This window comes from Plodia interpunctella, chromosome 16 (assembly GCF_027563975.2).
Source record: "Plodia interpunctella isolate USDA-ARS_2022_Savannah chromosome 16, ilPloInte3.2, whole genome shotgun sequence".
Lineage (NCBI taxonomy): Eukaryota > Metazoa > Arthropoda > Insecta > Lepidoptera > Pyralidae > Plodia > Plodia interpunctella.
In genome coordinates this window covers 9,289,411-9,308,043 of record NC_071309.1, presented here as the reverse complement: position 1 = coordinate 9,308,043, position 18,633 = coordinate 9,289,411, and the positions used below count along the sequence as shown (strand labels likewise).

The 18,633-nt window shown below is 36.2% G+C and overlaps 1 protein-coding gene across 1 annotated transcript in view; it reads left to right on the top strand.

Moving 5' to 3' along the window:
* LOC128676618 (uncharacterized) overlaps positions 1 to 13,625 on the top strand; it is a 49,771-nt gene extending 36,146 nt beyond the window's left edge. The window contains exons 2-4 of the mRNA XM_053756817.1: positions 10,179 to 10,307; positions 10,735 to 10,896; positions 11,686 to 13,625. Coding sequence (XP_053612792.1) covers positions 10,179 to 10,307; positions 10,735 to 10,896; positions 11,686 to 12,909 — 1,515 coding nt within the window. The 3' untranslated portion in view covers positions 12,910 to 13,625. The remainder of the gene's footprint in view (positions 1 to 10,178; positions 10,308 to 10,734; positions 10,897 to 11,685) is intronic.
* Positions 13,626 to 18,633: the final 5,008 nt, after the last annotated feature.

The following is an 18,633-nucleotide window of genomic DNA, read 5'->3' as shown; positions in this document are numbered from 1 at the left end:
TTTTCAGGAGTTCAATATTATAGCGATGGTGGTCTAATGGTTAAGACCCCTGTAAACTGATAGGACCCAGGTTCGAATCCTACTTGCGCCACGTGAGTTTGTTTTCAATCTGACTCATGTATAGTTGTTTTCATCAAACACCACTTGCATCAGTGAAGGAACACAGAATGAGGAAACCTTGTAGCGCGTGTTATTTATCATCTGTCTACGCGCATGCGCTGTGACGACGAGCTCGCGCCTGCGCGATGTTTCTTTTCTTTAAAAAACAAATGCTGTCATGGACGATTCTTGGCTGTTGGATTTTGAAATGTATTGCTCGTAATTTACCAGCCCTTAAATAAAATAATCTTTGTCAAATACCGAGTATAATTATTTATAAATATATACTCAGACAAGATCCTACATCATCAAGTGTGTGAATTGGAGAAAGCATTGCCACCACTCCCTTAATAATACTAAGAAAGTCGTTGTGTGTGTTTCATTCCACTAAATGGCCACGACCCACAGCCATAAGAATACTACGACTGTAAGGAAAGAAGGATCTATTTCCACAATAGAATATGAAATACCATATGTGTAATTTTTTTACCATTTAGGAAGTTTATAATACATTTTGTATGCACGTATATGTATGCACTTTATTAAGCTATTAATGTCGGTATTTGACCTTTTATTTAACACACAGATCATATCGCATTTCGTCGTCGGATAAAGTCACGGTCGAGTTGACAAAAAGAGTTAATTTTTATAATCTGTCTGTATCAGTACTTTACGAGCTATTGTCTAAATGTCAAAGAGTTCCATGCCGTATGGCAAGGCACATTATCTCTACACATAATTAAGGTGTTCGGGCATTTTAAGAGCGGGTTGCACCAGTCAACTTTAACGTTAACAACGAAGTACCCTAAAGTGACCATTCTGGGTTGTTCGCAGAGCGTTTCGACCGGTGCGGCCGCGCTGTCATTACAATTTTTCGAATTTTGACAAAGACAAAAATTAATTTGATGATTCCTACCCATGGAATTAGTACTTCGACGACGTACTTACTAAATCCATGTTCCTACCTCAAGAAAATTGACGAATCGTAATGAAAGCGCGGCCGCAGTGGCCGAATCTCTCTGAGAACCATCCACGAGCCATCCTTCTATGACTTGTTTTCATGCCTCATCAAGTCTTTCTAATATTTCATGTTGTCACTTTAAAATATGTATATAAAACCTATTAAACCATCCTATTCTATGCTTTTGTATACTATTGGGACTAGGGATATTAAATTGCTTGGGAAAATGCAATACTTACTAGACTTTGTCTTATTTCGTGACAAATTTCATGATTTACCCACTTTATTATGTTAATATAGACATATATACGTGTCATTACGTGTTACTTATTGCACGAATAAATATTTAGCACGGCTGGTCGTGCCGATTTTGTATGGTAGACCAGTTTGTGGACTTGTGTAAAAAATGTATCGGTGTCATTTTTTTCTGCGGTAAGCCTTTCATCACATTTGGTTAAGTCAGTAACTGACGTATTTACTTTTTCCCTTATCTAGCAGCAGCCGCATTATTAACGACTCAATATTTACATGTAACCTACCTTAGATTGTGAATGAATGAATGAATAAATAATATATTGCTGTAAACATGGCACAGAGATGTCACAATTAAGAAGAATGGTTATGGAAACACCATGGAATTAGTAGATGCTCCGTCGAAGTGTTTACTAAATCCATGGGAAACACACCTCCAGTCAGTACATTGACATGCAACAGACAACATTTAAGGAGTCACATTCGGTTAAATTAATTTAGTGTGGCATAATGCCTAATATTTAGATTAGCGTAGCCGAACTATCGCCAAAGGAAATATAACCTGGAATAACACATCTGTTATTGAACATTTTCTTAGCTGTTGGTATTTTAAATGTATTGCTCGTGATTTACCAGCCCTAAATAAATAATCTTTGCCAAATACCGAGTATAATTATTTATAAATATATACTCAGACAAGATCCTACAACAATATTTTTTATTATTGTTGATTTATATTATTGATCATTATTTCTCGACCCGCCATCGCTGTTTAATTAAAATAGTCCAAGCACACTGATATAATTGTCTATAAATTTGCTTTCGCAATACCCGACGAGGATATTTACCTTACTTAAAATTTTGTAAACATCTATTTATATACTGTAATGTAAGATTGTGAATGAATAAATGAGATGACAAAATTTCTTTGCGATATTAACCTTACATGCAACACAGGCATAATAATAACATTACATCCGAATTGCGCGAAGAATTAGCATTCCATTCTGTTACTGAACATTTCCACACTAAATGAACCAGTTCGAGTGTGAACTTGCCTAATTATTGTTGGTCAATCAGCTAGCTGCTGTGCCGGCTTTATTTTAAATTAAATATATCCTTCGGTTATTTAATTTATTTAGCAATACCCGTGTAGGTGGCCGTCGTATAGTGGATTAAAAGCCTGACGTGATAACCAACATTGTTTTAAATCAGTCCATTCTGCATTTCTTCTCGACCTCGGTGCCGCAGTGATAAAGTTCTTGCCTCTGAATCGAGAGGTCCCGTGTTCGATCCCCGGTCGGGTCATGATGGAAAATGATCTTTTTCTGATTGGTCCGGGTCTTGGATGTTTCTATCTATATATGTATTTGTTATAAAATATAGGATCGTTCAGTGATAGTATCTCATAACACAAGTCTAGAACTTACTTTGGGGCTAGCTCAATCAGTGTGATTTGTCTTAATATAATTATCATTCTCGGCAATGGTCGTTTCGAAATGATAGTAGTTTAAATCTTTGGTAACAATGATTTAATTTAGAATATAACATGAAACAGTGCCTGTGGCCTACATTTATTTAGGAACTACATATGTCCATCCCTATTTTTTATGCTAGTCGGCAAATAAGTATATAAACAAGTACAGTTTGTTGCGTCGCTTCTTGTTCATTTACGCAAAATTTTGACGTCAACAAGTGATGTTTATCATCCTGTTTAATTATTTATTCAATTTGAATATTAATGGAAATGGTCATCGCAAACAATGGTGTGTTCTCATTGTGATTATAAAGTTTTTTTCAGTTTAACTCTCACTCACAATAACCCATCGACGTTTGGCTCTGTGCTCCATACTCTCCCGTATATGTCGAGGTGGGACGATAGACACACAGCCTTGGTAGGCAACATTAGCATTCCCGAAGGCTGGAGGCGTCTAACAAGTCTAATTCAGATCTTTCCGTGGTGTTATTGCAGATTACATAACTTTACGTTTCTATAATGACGCCCACTCGACAGGCGCGCCCAGTGAAAGTGTACGAAAATGTGAGCTATTGACGGAATGACGTTGGCAGTCTAATGTGCATGGGTGACTAGTATAAGTACCTATTGTTTTGTCTATAGGTAGTTTTTGCCCGCGGCTTCCTCCGCGTATAACTTATTATTGTCAATTTCCCGGGTTCTAAGTAATGTATCGCGATTAAACCTAAATTAGATTTTAAGTTAGATCATCCGCTATACAACTGCCAAAACCGTATCAAATTCCATACAGTAGTATTTGCGTGATGCGCCAACAAACATACAGACAGACAGATGGATAAAAATAAAAAAATAAAAACATTATTTTGGCTGCTATTAGTCCCATAAAGAACCCCATTATTATTCAATGCCTCCTATGTACAGATATAGCTTGCAGTTTTATTAATATGTATAGATTATATGTATAAATAAACTAGCGTTATAATACCAACGTCTATCTACAAACGACATTATTGATACACGGTTGCAAAACTTCGACAGAACAAATTAATTACACTCGTTTGGCAATGTTTGTTGTGAATACGAAATTGTGTATTGTCCTCAGAGAATAGGTGCGAAGGCGATTGAACGGTGTATCGGGTTACTAAACGGCTGAGGGTTTTAAATGATGGCACTTTTTTTGTATTTACTCATGTTGTATATACATATAAAAGCCTGGAAGAAATTAGCAGCTTTACGATCACTACACAGTATAAAACAAAGTCGCTTCCCGCTGTTTGTCCCTATGTATGCTTAGATTTTTAAAACTACCCAACGAATATTGATGCGGGTTTTTTCCAATAAATAGTGCGATTCCAAAGGACGGTTTAGGTTAAATTTATGGTGGTTTTATCTGCGCGAAGGCAGGACTGGCAACTAAGTATTAACTACATAAAAATAATAACCTCTGGTCATTAACTAAGTATGTATTGGAACTAAATTCGTAAATTAAGACTATTTGTAGCCATTCAATGCAAATAAATAAATAAATAAATAAATAAATAAATAAATAAATAAATAAATAAATAAATAAATAAATAAATAAATAAATAAATAAATAAATAACATTATTTCTTTAATCTTCTTTCTTTCTATATTTATTTCAATTTTCATCAAAATCAGCATAGCAGTTTAGCCGTGACCGTGAAAGCGTGACAGACAGATTTTCATGTATAATAAATAATATTAGTATAGGAGCTAAACATTCACCGATGAAATGCACACTGCCCCAGAATACAGTAAATGGGACGCGGCACGGTATGCGGTGTCTGCAATTATTGCAGTTATGTCGATAATATCACAATGTAGACATGGCGATCGAACTGGCTGATGTAATGGCGATAAACTGAATATAATCTGATTGTATTTCTATGCATGGCATCGGTGGCTCGCAGAGCGTTTCGACCGCTGCGTCCGCGTTTTCATTACGATCCGTTATCATCATATCAATTTGATATTTGTAATTAAAGCGCAGCCGTTGCGTAGAATGAAACACATACAACGACTTTCTTGGCACTGTTAATGGAATGGTTTGCCTACACCTACAATTCTACGATTTGAAGAAACATTCGTTCCAATTTAGGCAATAAAAAAACAACATGCAGTTTGCATATTATTTTCTGTTATAATTGTTTTTTTTTTTTTAAATAATAACACTTAAATAAAAAAGTCCTTTGAAAAAATATAGAAGAGTCTCTCTTACATTGTCGTACCTGTGGCTGAGGTTCGTGGTCATTACGTGCATTGAAACACACACAACGAGTATTGTTACTTTCTTGCTTCCCCATGATGGAAGAGTGGGAAGACCAATTTTGAAACTCGACCGCTCGATATAGAAGTATGAACGGTATGTCGTGGTCGAAATGATCATGTCATTGAAATCTAAATTAATGCAGCTATTCAAACAGTCTCCGATTGCCGAATGCATTTGTAATGACGCTGATACAGTGACGGCCTGCCAGAGATTAGAATGTGAACGACAATAATGTCTGGCCCAATCGTGGTGCAGTATCCTCATAACATATGTAATTGATTGATGACATTATTACGTACGTTTTGTACATTTAGCTTTTTATTTATACATTTTGTGTGACAATTTTCAATAATTTTATTGGAAATACAACTTTTATTTTATTTATTTATTTTTAATTTTGACATTTTTAATAATGATGTAAATTCGTCCTCCTAATTTTTAATATATATATAAGACCTATATTTGTTAATTGACGTCCTTGGAGAAAAGGCTGCGGTGAAGTTTGTTGCGCCGCTTCTTCTTCACTTGCGCTTTGGAAGTCGGCAGTAGACTTAGTTTAAGTATTTTTTTTTGACGTCAATAAGTGATGTATATCATCCTAAATTGAATAAAGAATTTTGAATTTGAATAATTTGAATTTGAATTTGCCATGGTTAATATATGTATGTGTTAGTCCTATAACAATCCCCCTATTGTAATTGACGTGAAAGTTTGTTTGGAATAAAATAGATGTTTGTTATTTTTTACCCAAAATCTACTGCTAATGTAATGTAATCTACATTACATTTGAACAAGGATTTTTATACCTAAAGGGTTTTTGACCAAATAGTTTTACACAAAATTATTCTTGGATATAATGACTGTAGTTGAAATGAACTACCGGTGCTATATATATTGTTTATTAGAAGATTCGCTCCAATAAGTGGTCGACGACCAGTAGTCATAGTTTGTGTGTAGAGTGTAAAAAGATTTAACGTATTTAGAACTGGCGAATGAACTAGTGAATGAATACTCATCATGGTATAGTGACAGGCTACGATCAGATATGATATTCTTATTTTCTGTGTTTCTAAGTCTACTGCCGGCTTCCAAAGCGCAAGTGAAGAAGGAGCGGCGCAACAAACTTCACCGCAGCCTTTTCTCCAAGGACGTCAATTAACAAATATAGGTCTTATATATATATATATATTAAAAATTAGGAGGACGAATTTACATCATTGTTAAAAATGTCAAAATTTAAATAAATAAATAAAATAAAAGTTATATTTCCAATAAAATTATTGAAAATTGTCACACAAAATATATATATAAATAAAAAGCTAAATGTACAAAACGTACGCAATAATGTCACATGAAAAAAAAGAAAGATTGCTAAAAGAATGAGATGCTAAAACTAATGTCATAATATATTATTCAAGTCGCGTATTCACTACTTTAAGTCACTACTCTAATTGACTTGATCTACGTTTACGTTTATACTTAACTATTCTATCTATACTATTATTATAAAGAGCGTTTGTGAGTTTGTATGTTTGAGGCGGACAATCACCGAAACTACCGAACCGATTTCAAAAATTCTTTCAACATTTGAAAAGTACATTATCCAAGATTGCTATAGGCTATATTTTGTCTCAAAATTCCCACGGGAGCGAAGCCCCGGGCAACATCTAGTTATTAATGAAGGTGTCCAGAAGATTACACCATTTGAACAAAGAGTTAAGTATATTGAACAATAAGTGCTATTATTTTTTTGTTGATTTATCTTAGTGATTCATAGTGATATAACTGTTGTATACGTTTGTATCAAATAACCGGATTATGTAACCGGTTGATGACTTGCTATTGACCTTAAGGGTCATCGGATGTGCATGTCTGGTGTGTCGCAACGTCGTAACTCATCCCCATTGACTTGTCATGTTGTTGGCGAAGCCTTCATTCTTAAAATTGCTGTTTTGACATGGCTTGATTAATTGCTTATTGGGTAGCTTTGTTTCGTTTGTCATTGTTTTTTTTTTTTTGTTGATCACTAGCTTTTACTCGTGACTTTGGCGGGATTTTGTTGATTTGTTATTTCCACTTAACTATTATTCCGTAATTCCAAGAATGAAGAATTTATCTTCACCTCCGTAAAAGAGTATAAGTAAAATCGGGCACACGACTCCGTCCTCTTTCTTAAGGTATTGTCCAACCGACTAGACATGTCAACCCAGTAGGTCTCAATTGTAACTATTCAGTTTATAAAATTTATCGTTGGCTTGTTGCACCATCTTATCAGGCTAACGGAGGCGCATCTTTTGACGCCTCACACGTCTCGATAGGACCACCCATTTTTATCTGAAACCTTAAGTGTTTACTACGATAAAAAATTAAATGAGTATCGATTTTACACAGTTACTGTTACTTCATCTATCTGCAATGATTTTTAAGTGATAGCCAATGATTCTATGCAGAAAAGTCCGTATGGCTTACCCTAACTTCACGCAAATAAAAAGTATGGAAACACGGAACGGTTATATTAAAACTCATGACTTACTTTACTGAAATCTGTTACACACTAGCAAAAGTGATTTTAACAAACTATTTCCTAAGTCTCGTGTTGTAAACTAAACATAAAATACGATAAATGGATTTGTACACGATAATAGCAACGACGTTGTATCTAAACACTTTCTGTAAAGAATCTGTTGGTATACAGGCTTACTGGTATCAAATACAAAACCTCCTAAAGACTAATTGGGTACATCGAAACAAGCAACTCTTATTCTACGACTTTTCGTGATTCGTAGTTTTTTTTTTTTCATAGATAAAAAAATACAATATAATTTGCGATTCTACACATCTGTAATAGCCAAGCAACACGATACAGTACATTAGCGTTATGTAGCGGAATCGAGCTTAGAGTTAACGTTTTATTGAAACGACGTTAAAACTAGAAAAATGAACTTTCTTGTATTTATTACGTTTAGACAAAAGTCGTAGCACAAAAGATGTTAGTCTCTATGTACCTTATGCGTCTTTGGAAGGTTATGCGTTAGATACCAGTAACCATGTTTACAATTTACTTTTCTGCCATGTGATTTCGCCCTGAAATTGGACCACTATACTACCATGGGCGTCGAACTAAGGAACACATACCCTAAGCAGCTGGTAGCCTACAATACCGTTCCCAAAGAGGGATGACGCTAAAGTAATAATGAATTATTATACCTAAATCTGTCTTTCAGACAACTAATTCACTATGGATATATGACCTTGCCTGTCAAATTTGTGTGACAAATAGCACGTTTTATAATGTAATCTTGTCGTTCAAGGACAATAGCTACTGTGTCTAGTAACAGTTGTTTTATTTTATGATTTATATGTTATAGTACCAGGTAGTTGGTGAGTAATGATTGGCTTTTCAAACTATAAATATAAGTACTTAACTTTGATTTGCCTAGAACTCTTGTCTGATAGTTTGTATTAGACATGCATACAATACACAGTTATGTGGATAAAGCCTTTAGATTGCATATTCTGTAGGGCTAACACGAAACATACAAACTTGTACTTAGCACGTTACTAACGTCCACAAGCATCTTTTTAACCCCCGACGCAAAAAGAGGGGTGTTATGAGTATAACGTGTCTGTCTGTGTATCTGTCTGTGACATCTTAGCTCCCAAACGGATGAACCGATTTTCGTTTAGTTTTTTTTTTGTGTCATAGATAATTTTATCCCGAGTGTCCTTAGCCATGTTTCATGAGAATCTGTTCAGCCGTTCAAAAGTTGTATATAAATATTGAAAGTCGTGTTTTTTTTTTAATTTGTCTAACAAATAAACTTGTTCCCATATAGGGTACTCATTGTTTACAAAAAAAAGTGTCTACGTGTTTTATGATTCATGGTAGCTCCTCCCTGTATTCTGGGACAATGGCAAGTTGGCCGGTTGCTAACGGCGAAGTTACAATTTTTAAAATAGCTACATTTTAAATATAATATTTACAGTAAACAGCATTAAAGATCCTTACATATTAACCGCGTTAAGCCGCGTCTGACTGTCTGTCTGGCTCTTCGCGATATACTCAAAAACTACTGCTCGGATCTTCATGCGTTTTTCACCAATAGATAGTGTGGTTCCTGAGGAAGGCTTAGGTGTATAATTTATTATGTTTTACCCGAGCGAAGCCGGGATGGGCCGCTAGTTATCTATACTTCTATACTATTATTATAAAGAGGTAAACGTTTGTGACTTTGTAGGTATGTTTGAGGCGGGTAATCTCCGAAACTACCGATCCGATCTCAAAAATTCTTTCACCATTAGAAAGGTACATTGTCCAAGATTGCTATATAGGCTATATTTTATCTCAAAAATTCCACGGGAGCGAAGTTCCGGGCAACATCTGGTAATTATATAAACCAGATCCTGATCATAATTCCTAATTAAAACCTTCCAACTTATTGTTAAAATTTTGCAACAGGCAATTAAACCGAATATTATCCTTGGTCGTAATTGCCATAGACAACAATTACTAAAGATAATTATAAGACAATGCCCTTGAACTTTACATAATTACTTTATGGACATACTAATTTAACGCCCGTGATTTTGCCCGAGGTGTGAAATGAAAAGCCAATAGCGTGAAAATTTGTTTAATGATTGTTCATCTTCAGTTAAAATTTGTCACTAAAGACAGCTTATGTGACAAGTTTTAATCTTATCAAACACAAGATAGAAAAATCCCTAGAAAATTTAGAAAATCTAACTCGGTAGGATATGATTGTACAATCTATCTTCGACAATAATTTCTCCTTTTGACTGACTGTCAAAAAATAAATGAACCTACATTTAATTCGTCGACACATTCACGTAGAGTAAAACATTCTTCCGTTTCAGAGACCAAATATATTCTTTGATCTATCGATGCGTAGTTGAATGAAACACTTAATGAATAATCTATTTTTATTTGTTGAAAAAGAATTACTTAATTAGAACTATATTTCCGGCCCAATTATTCATCAAAATTAACAACGCTTATATTAAAAACAATCCCAATTGCATTAGATAACGTAAGTTCCATGCCATAATGCAACATTAATATATGTCTATCTCTCTTCTAGGTACTATGTCTACTAGCTGCGACAGGGATAGCAGCAGGCGCTCGCTCCCGTCCTAGAATACAGCAGCAACCTATAGAAGATGCCTACGAGTACGAGCCTCAAGCGCAGGAGAGAGCCTCTGGCAACCAGGTGAGACGTAATATCATCTCTCTCTGTTATTTGAACGTATTCCTGTTACATTATGCCCAGAAACATTGGAGCGTCACTACTTTCGCGTTGCATAATTATATACTAAATAACAAGTATTAAACGCATATACCTTTTCTATTTGCTTGGAGAATTAAGGCGGTAGAAGAAGATTCTATCGGACCGTCTGTCCTACCTACTTCGTCGCCGTAGCTTGCTGAGTCAGTCCAGTGACCGCGGACCTTTGTAACAAGGTCCGAAACGTTTGGGAAATAGAAAAAGTATATGCGCGTTTAATACCTATTATTTAATTTAGTATATTATTGGAGCGTCACTTTAAAAATAGATTAACCGCCTGAGAAATTGGGATTAGTCAAAAATGTTTCCTAATCAACAAAATTTGTTAACAATTATCTCTAAAATCTTCCAGGTGGTGCTAGTCCCCGCAGACGCTTACGACAGTCTCTACCGAGCATCAGACAGACAAGATGATGAGTACGAGCCCAGACCACGCACCCAGGCCAGACTGAAGCCTGCGCTGCACGAGAGCAACAAGCAGCCGCCCGTGCAGACCATCAGGAACTATAATAAGGTATCTCTCTCTCTCTCTCTATCTCTCATCTGAGTCCAGCCCACGTACTCCCGCCAGATTGAAGCCTGCGCTGTAAGAGAGCAACAAACAGCCGCCCCTGCAGACCATCAGGAACTATAATAAGGTATCTCTCTCTATCTCTCATCTGAGTCCAGCCCACGTACTCCCGCCAGATTGAAGCCTGCGCTGTAAGAGAGCAACAAACAGCCGCCCCTGCAGACCATCAGGAACTATAATAAGGTATCTCTCTCTATCTCTCATCTGAGTCCAGCCCACGTACTCCCGCCAGATTGAAGCCTGCGCTGTAAGAGAGCAACAAACAGCCGCCCCTGCAGACCATCAGGAACCCCAGATCACGCATTCCCGCCAAACTGAAGCCTGAACTGTAAGAGAGCAAAAAATAGCTGCCTGAGCAGACCACGTGCGCTGCTTGTCGCCTATGGTCAAGAACTATAATAATAAGGTACCTCTCTCTATCATCTGAGGGTTCTCCTGGTTGCATTCACGAATATGATGCCCATGCATAAAGTTCACTTAAAATGTATGTTTAAATTTAGCATCAAAAGCTTTTTATCAATTAGCTGCCTCGTCTGTGCAGGTTCAAGGATAAATCTAAAAATCAAGCACAAACAAAACTCATAGTGTGAGTCTAGATTCACTTAAAAGAAGTAGGTAAGATTCTCCGTATTAGAAAACAGTGTATTTTACAGATTATTTACAATTAATTAAATTACAATTTAACAGTTTCTTTTAAGTAATAAATAAATATTGTTTCGTTATCAATTTCAGGTGAACGACGACGGCAGCTTCACATTCGGCTACGAAGCCGCCGACGGGTCCTTCAAGGAGGAGACCAGGGGTACCGACTGCGTCGTCCGCGGGAAGTACGGCTACATCGACCCGGACGGCAACAAGCGAGAGTTCACCTACGTCTCCGGCAACCCTTGTGACCCCAACAAACCGAATGAAGAAGAAGAAAACGAACCAGCTGCACCAGATTCCGGCGAAAGAGATGACGGAGTACCCAACTACCCGACCAGACCAGCGCTAAGGCCAACAACCGCGAGACCCACCACCACCTACTTCCAAAACGACTTCAGGGACGCTGATGAAGACGAAGCTGAAGAAGAACCTCTACAGCATATCAGGCAAAGAGTTGTACAACGCCCAGCTATTAGAAGACCAACTTACCAAGCTCAGCCAGTCGCGATCACACCTCGTCCCTTGCCAGCGACCACGGCCAGAGCTTTACCTCCAGCGACAACTTTCAGACCGCAATTAGTTCAAGTGACCCCGAAACCTCAAGTACAGTACAGTCCAGAACCGAACTACTCGCCTTCCCCAGCTCCTGCTGTTATCACGACGAGCAGACCCACTCCCGGACAAATCGACTTCGCAGCAGAATTCGCAAAGTTCCACCGCGAAAACCAACAACTGCAATCAACTACAGCTTCCATCAGCACACCTACGAAAGCTACTCTCACTGCCGCTCCAGCACCAAGCGGTAATCCTCTATACTCCACCGAGCTCGTATACGATCCCTCAAGCGGATCTTACAACACTCAATTATTTCAGACACTTCCGCAAACTAAAGGAGAGCTAAACTTGAATCAACGACTGCAGCCATACGTCGCTCAGCCGCAACCCTCATCGAGGCCTTTCGTGCCATCTCCTCAGATATCTCTAGAAGGTTCACAAGCCCCGAATGTGCCGCTATTCAGACACCAGATTCAGCACGCGAATCCCCAGGAAATCTACCAGAGGCAGCAATCGGAGGCGCAGTTCCAGAGCTCTCAGCAGTTGTTCGCCCAGCAACAACAGTTGCAGCAGAGTCAGTTGCAAAGGGACCGCGCCGCGGCGCGTGCGCAGGCTCAAAGACTAGCCATCGCCGCCCAATCCGCTCCTCAGAGACAAACCCAACAGCCGCAGTTCTATTACGTGGCCCCTCGTGGGGAGTCCGCGTCGACAGGCCAGATAGACGCCTTCCTCAGAGGACACGGAATTCAGTTCTAGTTAGGTTGTAATTAATTTAAAGACCGATCCGAAGGCCATAATTTTGTCGGTCTAATAGGATAACCAGTTTGGGGTTTTGCGTGTCAACAAGCTCAAAATTCTGATTTTATTGTAACTAAACTTTATTAGATCAGATAAAATGTTCGGTATTGTTTGAGCCAAGCTATGAAGATACTAAAACATTAGTTGTTTTATGTTGAAATACTATTTCACCCGGTTATCATCGTATATATTCAAAATTGCATTTTGCATTTAAAAACAAAAAGTGTAGAAAACTGATTTTTGACGAACTAAATTTATTTGCCATTGCAACACCAAATATAATGGTCAAGATTGGTCGACAAACACCCAGTGTTACCAGCCAACATTTATTTTCTTCGCTTTCTGGATAAACTGTAAAATTTTCTAATAGTACTCCCTACAGCGTGATATAGGACATGGAGTAATAATTCCATGCATATGGGATAGCCAGAGTTGAAGGAATTTAGTTGTCGATGCGCAAACCTTTCAGTACATTCGAGTGCTAGAGTGTAGGTATGTAATTCGTGGCGAGCAACGTGTACATAATCTGTGTCTAATCATAAAGTATCGCTAGTGTAGTATTAGTTGCGTTTTGTGCGCGATAGTCCGACGTTAGTATGGAGCGCTCTGTAAAAACTTACGTTTAGTTATTGTAATATTTTGTTTTAATATTAAATTATATTTTTTATAATATCTCATTGTATTTTATTTCGAAATAGTATTAAGTAGCTCGCAACTTCGTTTGCGTGCGATTCGAAATGTTGTTTAATTTCTAAAAGCCTATATAGTCTAAGATCCCACTATAAAACCACCGTCACCGAGCTAGTTCGGTAATGGATAAAATGATTTCATATAAAAATAAATATGTTAATAAACATTTTGCAAATGGGATGTCTAAAAAACATTCAGTCCAGAAAACAGCATTTTCCAGCGGTTTCGTCCGCGTGATATTCCAATGGGAATATTTATTTTTGCGAGAGGAATGGTACCATTCCTTCTCAGTATTATATAAGTATTTACAAATTTTTATGAAGATTGGTTTAGTAGTTAGAGCGTGAAAATGACAAACAAACTTACTTACGCTTATAATATTACTTAGGATCAACAATTTCATTCAAAAATTTACATTTTACTCGTTTTTAATAATAAATTTTAAGAGAAGACTTCTACGCGTCCTGAATTAATTTTCCATGAGAAACACCTCATCATAAAATTTATTATTGGTAAGTATAGAAATTAAACGGCATGTAGATCCCTTCCTAGAATACCACACCATATCATCCTGTAAATGTCGTACAAGGCGACCAAGGGATACATAGCCCTGGCAGCTAGACAACAATAGTCAAAGAGGGTTGACGTCAGGCAGGCGAAAGGTTGTATACCATAGATATATTTCTTTATCTATGTTGTAAACTAAACAGCCAAATATTTGAAATTTAAAAATGTCTTCTTTATAACGCTAAGCATGGGCTTCGCGGCGCCACAGCTCCGAATACTACTTGGAACATGAAGATGAAAGAGATTCAAACTAAACCATTTACTAATATTTTATTACCATTGTATAAAAATTCTTAAATATATAATAACTATTGCTTCTGTTACAGCTCTGTTTTCATTGGTTTCAACATTAACGTGCATTGACATAAAATCTCAATACAATTTGTCCGCTGTCCGTCAAAAAAAACAAAGGAGTAGGTACAGCCGCGCACTTAAATCGGTTCAATCATGTGTGGATCCAAAAATATTAGAAAAGAAATGACGAACAGACAGAAGTTGCTAATCTTCCTTCCCCTAATTATCAATTTTCAAAATTTTCCAAACGTATTTCTGTACGCAAACGATTATCTCATTAAATAAAGTGGACCTATGTTAGAAATTGTTTTAACACATTATAACATTTGTTTATTTTCTTATGTACTAGATGTTGCCCGGGGCTTCACTCCTGTGGGAATTTTGAGGTAAAATATGGCCTTTAGCAATCTTGGATAATGTACCTTTCTAAGGGCGAAATATTTTTTTATAATCGGTTCCGTAGTTTCGGAGATTACCCGCCTCAAACATACAAACTCACAAACTCACAAAAATAGATAAAGTACTGGAATCTTAGACGACAAACTAAGATAAGAAGGCACTATTAGAACGCTGACATTGACTGAAAAGCGTGACACGTTGGTACGAATTTTGATTGTGGTGTGGTGAATCTTATTCTAGACTTCTTAGGCAGTGATGTAGTGAACTTAGTCAGTATATAATCAATCATACACTGAATTTTGTATGTAATAATAAAGGTACTAGATAAATACGCCCGCATGTGGATCGAATGATACCAGGTTCGAATCCTACTCGTGCCACATGAGTTTGTATCAATCACATCACTTGCTTCCGGTGAAGGAAAACATCGTGACGAAATCTGCATTCTGGTTGATTTATTAACTTGTGTGTGAAATTGAGAAGGCAATGGCGAACCACTCCATCTATACAATAGTGCCAAGAAAGTTGTTGTATGTGTTTCATTCCACATAATGATCACGACCCTCAGCCTAAGTGAAAGAGTGACACAACACATCTTCACAAACTTTCACACATCCTTATATATTATAATACAAAGTCCTCAGCCGCATCTGTCTGTATGTTCGCGATAAACTCAAAAACTACTGATTTTCTTGGGATTTTCACCAATAGATAGCGGGATTCCAGAGGATGGTTGAGGTTTATAATTTATTATGTTTTAACCCGAGCGAAGCCGGGACCCCTAGTTTGTATTATTAGTGGGAAGGATTTTCATGTAATAAAGTATTTACAAACAAAAAAACAACAAAACGCTATCTATGAACTAAGTAATATACCACAGCAACAACAAATATATGTACAGTCAACAGGACACTGTGACAGGACATCAAGTTACCCAGCATGAACCTCTATGACGCGGTAATATTGGCGGAATTTCAATGGATTTGGGTAGGTTGATGTGCTGTTCACTGTACATGATTACAATTCAGTATGCCAGCCATTTCATGCCAGCTATATATATGCCGAATTTTGACGAATTCGGCACACATTGCTGGTTTTCATTGTGGTAAATAAAAGCACTCATGTTCACTACGCAATTATCGCATTCGCGACGGCATCTGTCCTAGTTCGGCGATAGAGTGAAGCCGATAATAGAATTTCACAATACACTGCTACCAATTTCTTTGTTTGTATGAGAGTTTTTATTTAAATTTAAATCTATTTAAAAAGCACCTCAAGTCTTTATTAACTGATAAATGTTATTATACTTTAAATGATTTCTTTAATGATAGACTCGGATAGAATTTAGAGCTAGTATAAATACATTATAATTCTTTTTTTGTTTTGGATTTGTAGTGGATAGCATGCTCCTCTTTATTTATTTATATTTGCATACCTATATTCGGTAAAACGTGTAGGTCTAATTCATTTTGACATCAATTTGTCTATTTGTACTCATGTTTTTGGCAAATAAATGTTTTCTTTCTTTCTTTCTTTCTTTCTTTCTTTCTTTCTTTACTGTAATAAAATACCAGCAATGTATCGAAGCCGATATTTGGCGAACTGTTTGCCGTTATTGTATAGCGGGTAAATAAAGTAGCCACATACCAGTAGGTACTTACTCACACAAGCCATTGTTATAGTTACAGAATAAAGTATAAGAGGGCGCTAGTGTGCGAGAGTAGACCTCGGTGGCGCAGTGGTAAAGTTCTTGCTTCTGAACCGAGAGGTCCCCGGTTCGAGCCCCGGTCGGGTCATGATGGAAAATGATCTTTTTCTAATAGGCCCGGGTCTTGGATGTTTATCTATATATGTATTTGTCATAAAATATGGTATCGTTGAGTTATTATTATCCCATAACTCAAGTCTAGAAGTTACTTTGGGGCTAGCACAATCTGTTTGATTTGTCCTAATATATTTATTTATTCATATTTATTTATTATTTATCTCGAGTCTTGGGGTTAGAGATTTTCAGTAAAAACTACTTTCCACTGAAAAGTCAAAAGTTAGTTTTGACTGTTAAAAGTTGGTTAAAAGCTTTTTGTTTTTGACTTCGTTGGTTTCGACCGGATAAGTGATAAGACCGACTGCAAAATATATAAATAAGAATAGGGCTCGGCTTCTGGACCATAAATGCAGTTACAGAATAAAATAATAGACGACACAAATTATGTAAGAGATAGCAGCAACTCTCACAGATCATATGCACATAAGTGTAGCTTGCATTCTGTAATAATCATATTGCTCATCAGTGGAAGTGTGTATGTTTAATTATTGTCATTATGACATACTAGGAATGTTTGTTACGTTGAGATGAACTCAGTAGTTACGTGTGATACGCAATGGTGGATTGGATAAGACGCTCCACTATTGACTGATCTCAACTTCGAGTGTTGTTTATCCTTCTCCACGCGCCGGAACTGAGTGGAAGTCTTATAATGTAACGCAGCTACGCTTTGTTTGGAATCTCTTTTGATGTATTTCGCCTGCGCTGGTACATTTGGATCTAAGAAAGAAAGAAAGAAAGAAAGAAAGAAAGAAAGACTCTCACGAGATGTGTAAGAAAGAAAGAAAGAAAGAAAGAAAGAAAGAAAGAAAGAAAGAAAGAAAGAAAGAAAGAAAGAAAGAAAGAAAGAAAGAAAGAAAGAAAGAAAGAAAGAAAGAAAGAAAGAAAGAAAGAAAGAAAGAAAGAAAGAAAGAAAGAAAGAAAGAAAGAAAGAAAGAAAGAAAGAAAGAAAGAAAGAAAGAAAGAAAGAAAGAAAGAAAGAAAGAAAGAAAGAAAGAAAGAAAGAAAGAAAGAAAGAAAGAAAGAAAGAAAGAAAGAAAGAAAGAAAGAAAGAAAGAAAGAAAGAAAGAAAGAAAGAAAGAAAGAAAGAAAGAAAGAAAGAAAGAAAGAAAGAAAGAAAGAAAGAAAGAAAGAAAGAAAGAAAGAAAGAAAGAAAGAAAGAAAGAAAGAAAGAAAGAAAGAAAGAAAGAAAGAAAGAAAGAAAGAAAGAAAGAAAGAAAGAAAGAAAGAAAGAAAGAAAGAAAGAAAGAAAGAAAGAAAGAAAGAAAGAAAGAAAGAAAGAAAGAAAGAAAGAAAGAAAGAAAGAAAGAAAGAAAGAAAGAAAGAAAGAAAGAAAGAAAGAAAGAAAGAAAGAAAGAAAGAAAGAAAGAAAGAAAGAAAGAAAGAAAGAAAGAAAGAAAGAAAGAAAGAAAGAAAGAAAGAAAGAAAGAAAGAAAGAAAGAAAGAAAGAAAGAAAGAAAGAAAGAAAGAAAGAAAGAAAGAAAGAAAGAAAGAAAGAAAGAAAGAAAGAAAGAAAGAAAGAAAGAAAGAAAGAAAGAAAGAAAGAAAGAAAGAAAGAAAGAAAGAAAGAAAGAAAGAAAGAAAGAAAGAAAGAAAGAAAGAAAGAAAGAAAGAAAGAAAGAAAGAAAGAAAGAAAGAAAGAAAGAAAGAAAGAAAGAAAGAAAGAAAGAAAGAAAGAAAGAAAGAAAGAAAGAAAGAAAGAAAGAAAGAAAGAAAGAAAGAAAGAAAGAAAGAAAGAAAGAAAGAAAGAAAGAAAGAAAGAAAGAAAGAAAGAAAGAAAGAAAGAAAGAAAGAAAGAAAGAAAGAAAGAAAGAAAGAAAGAAAGAAAGAAAGAAAGAAAGAAAGAAAACATTTATTTGCCAAAAACATGAGTACAAATAGACAAATTGATACTCTCACGAGATGTG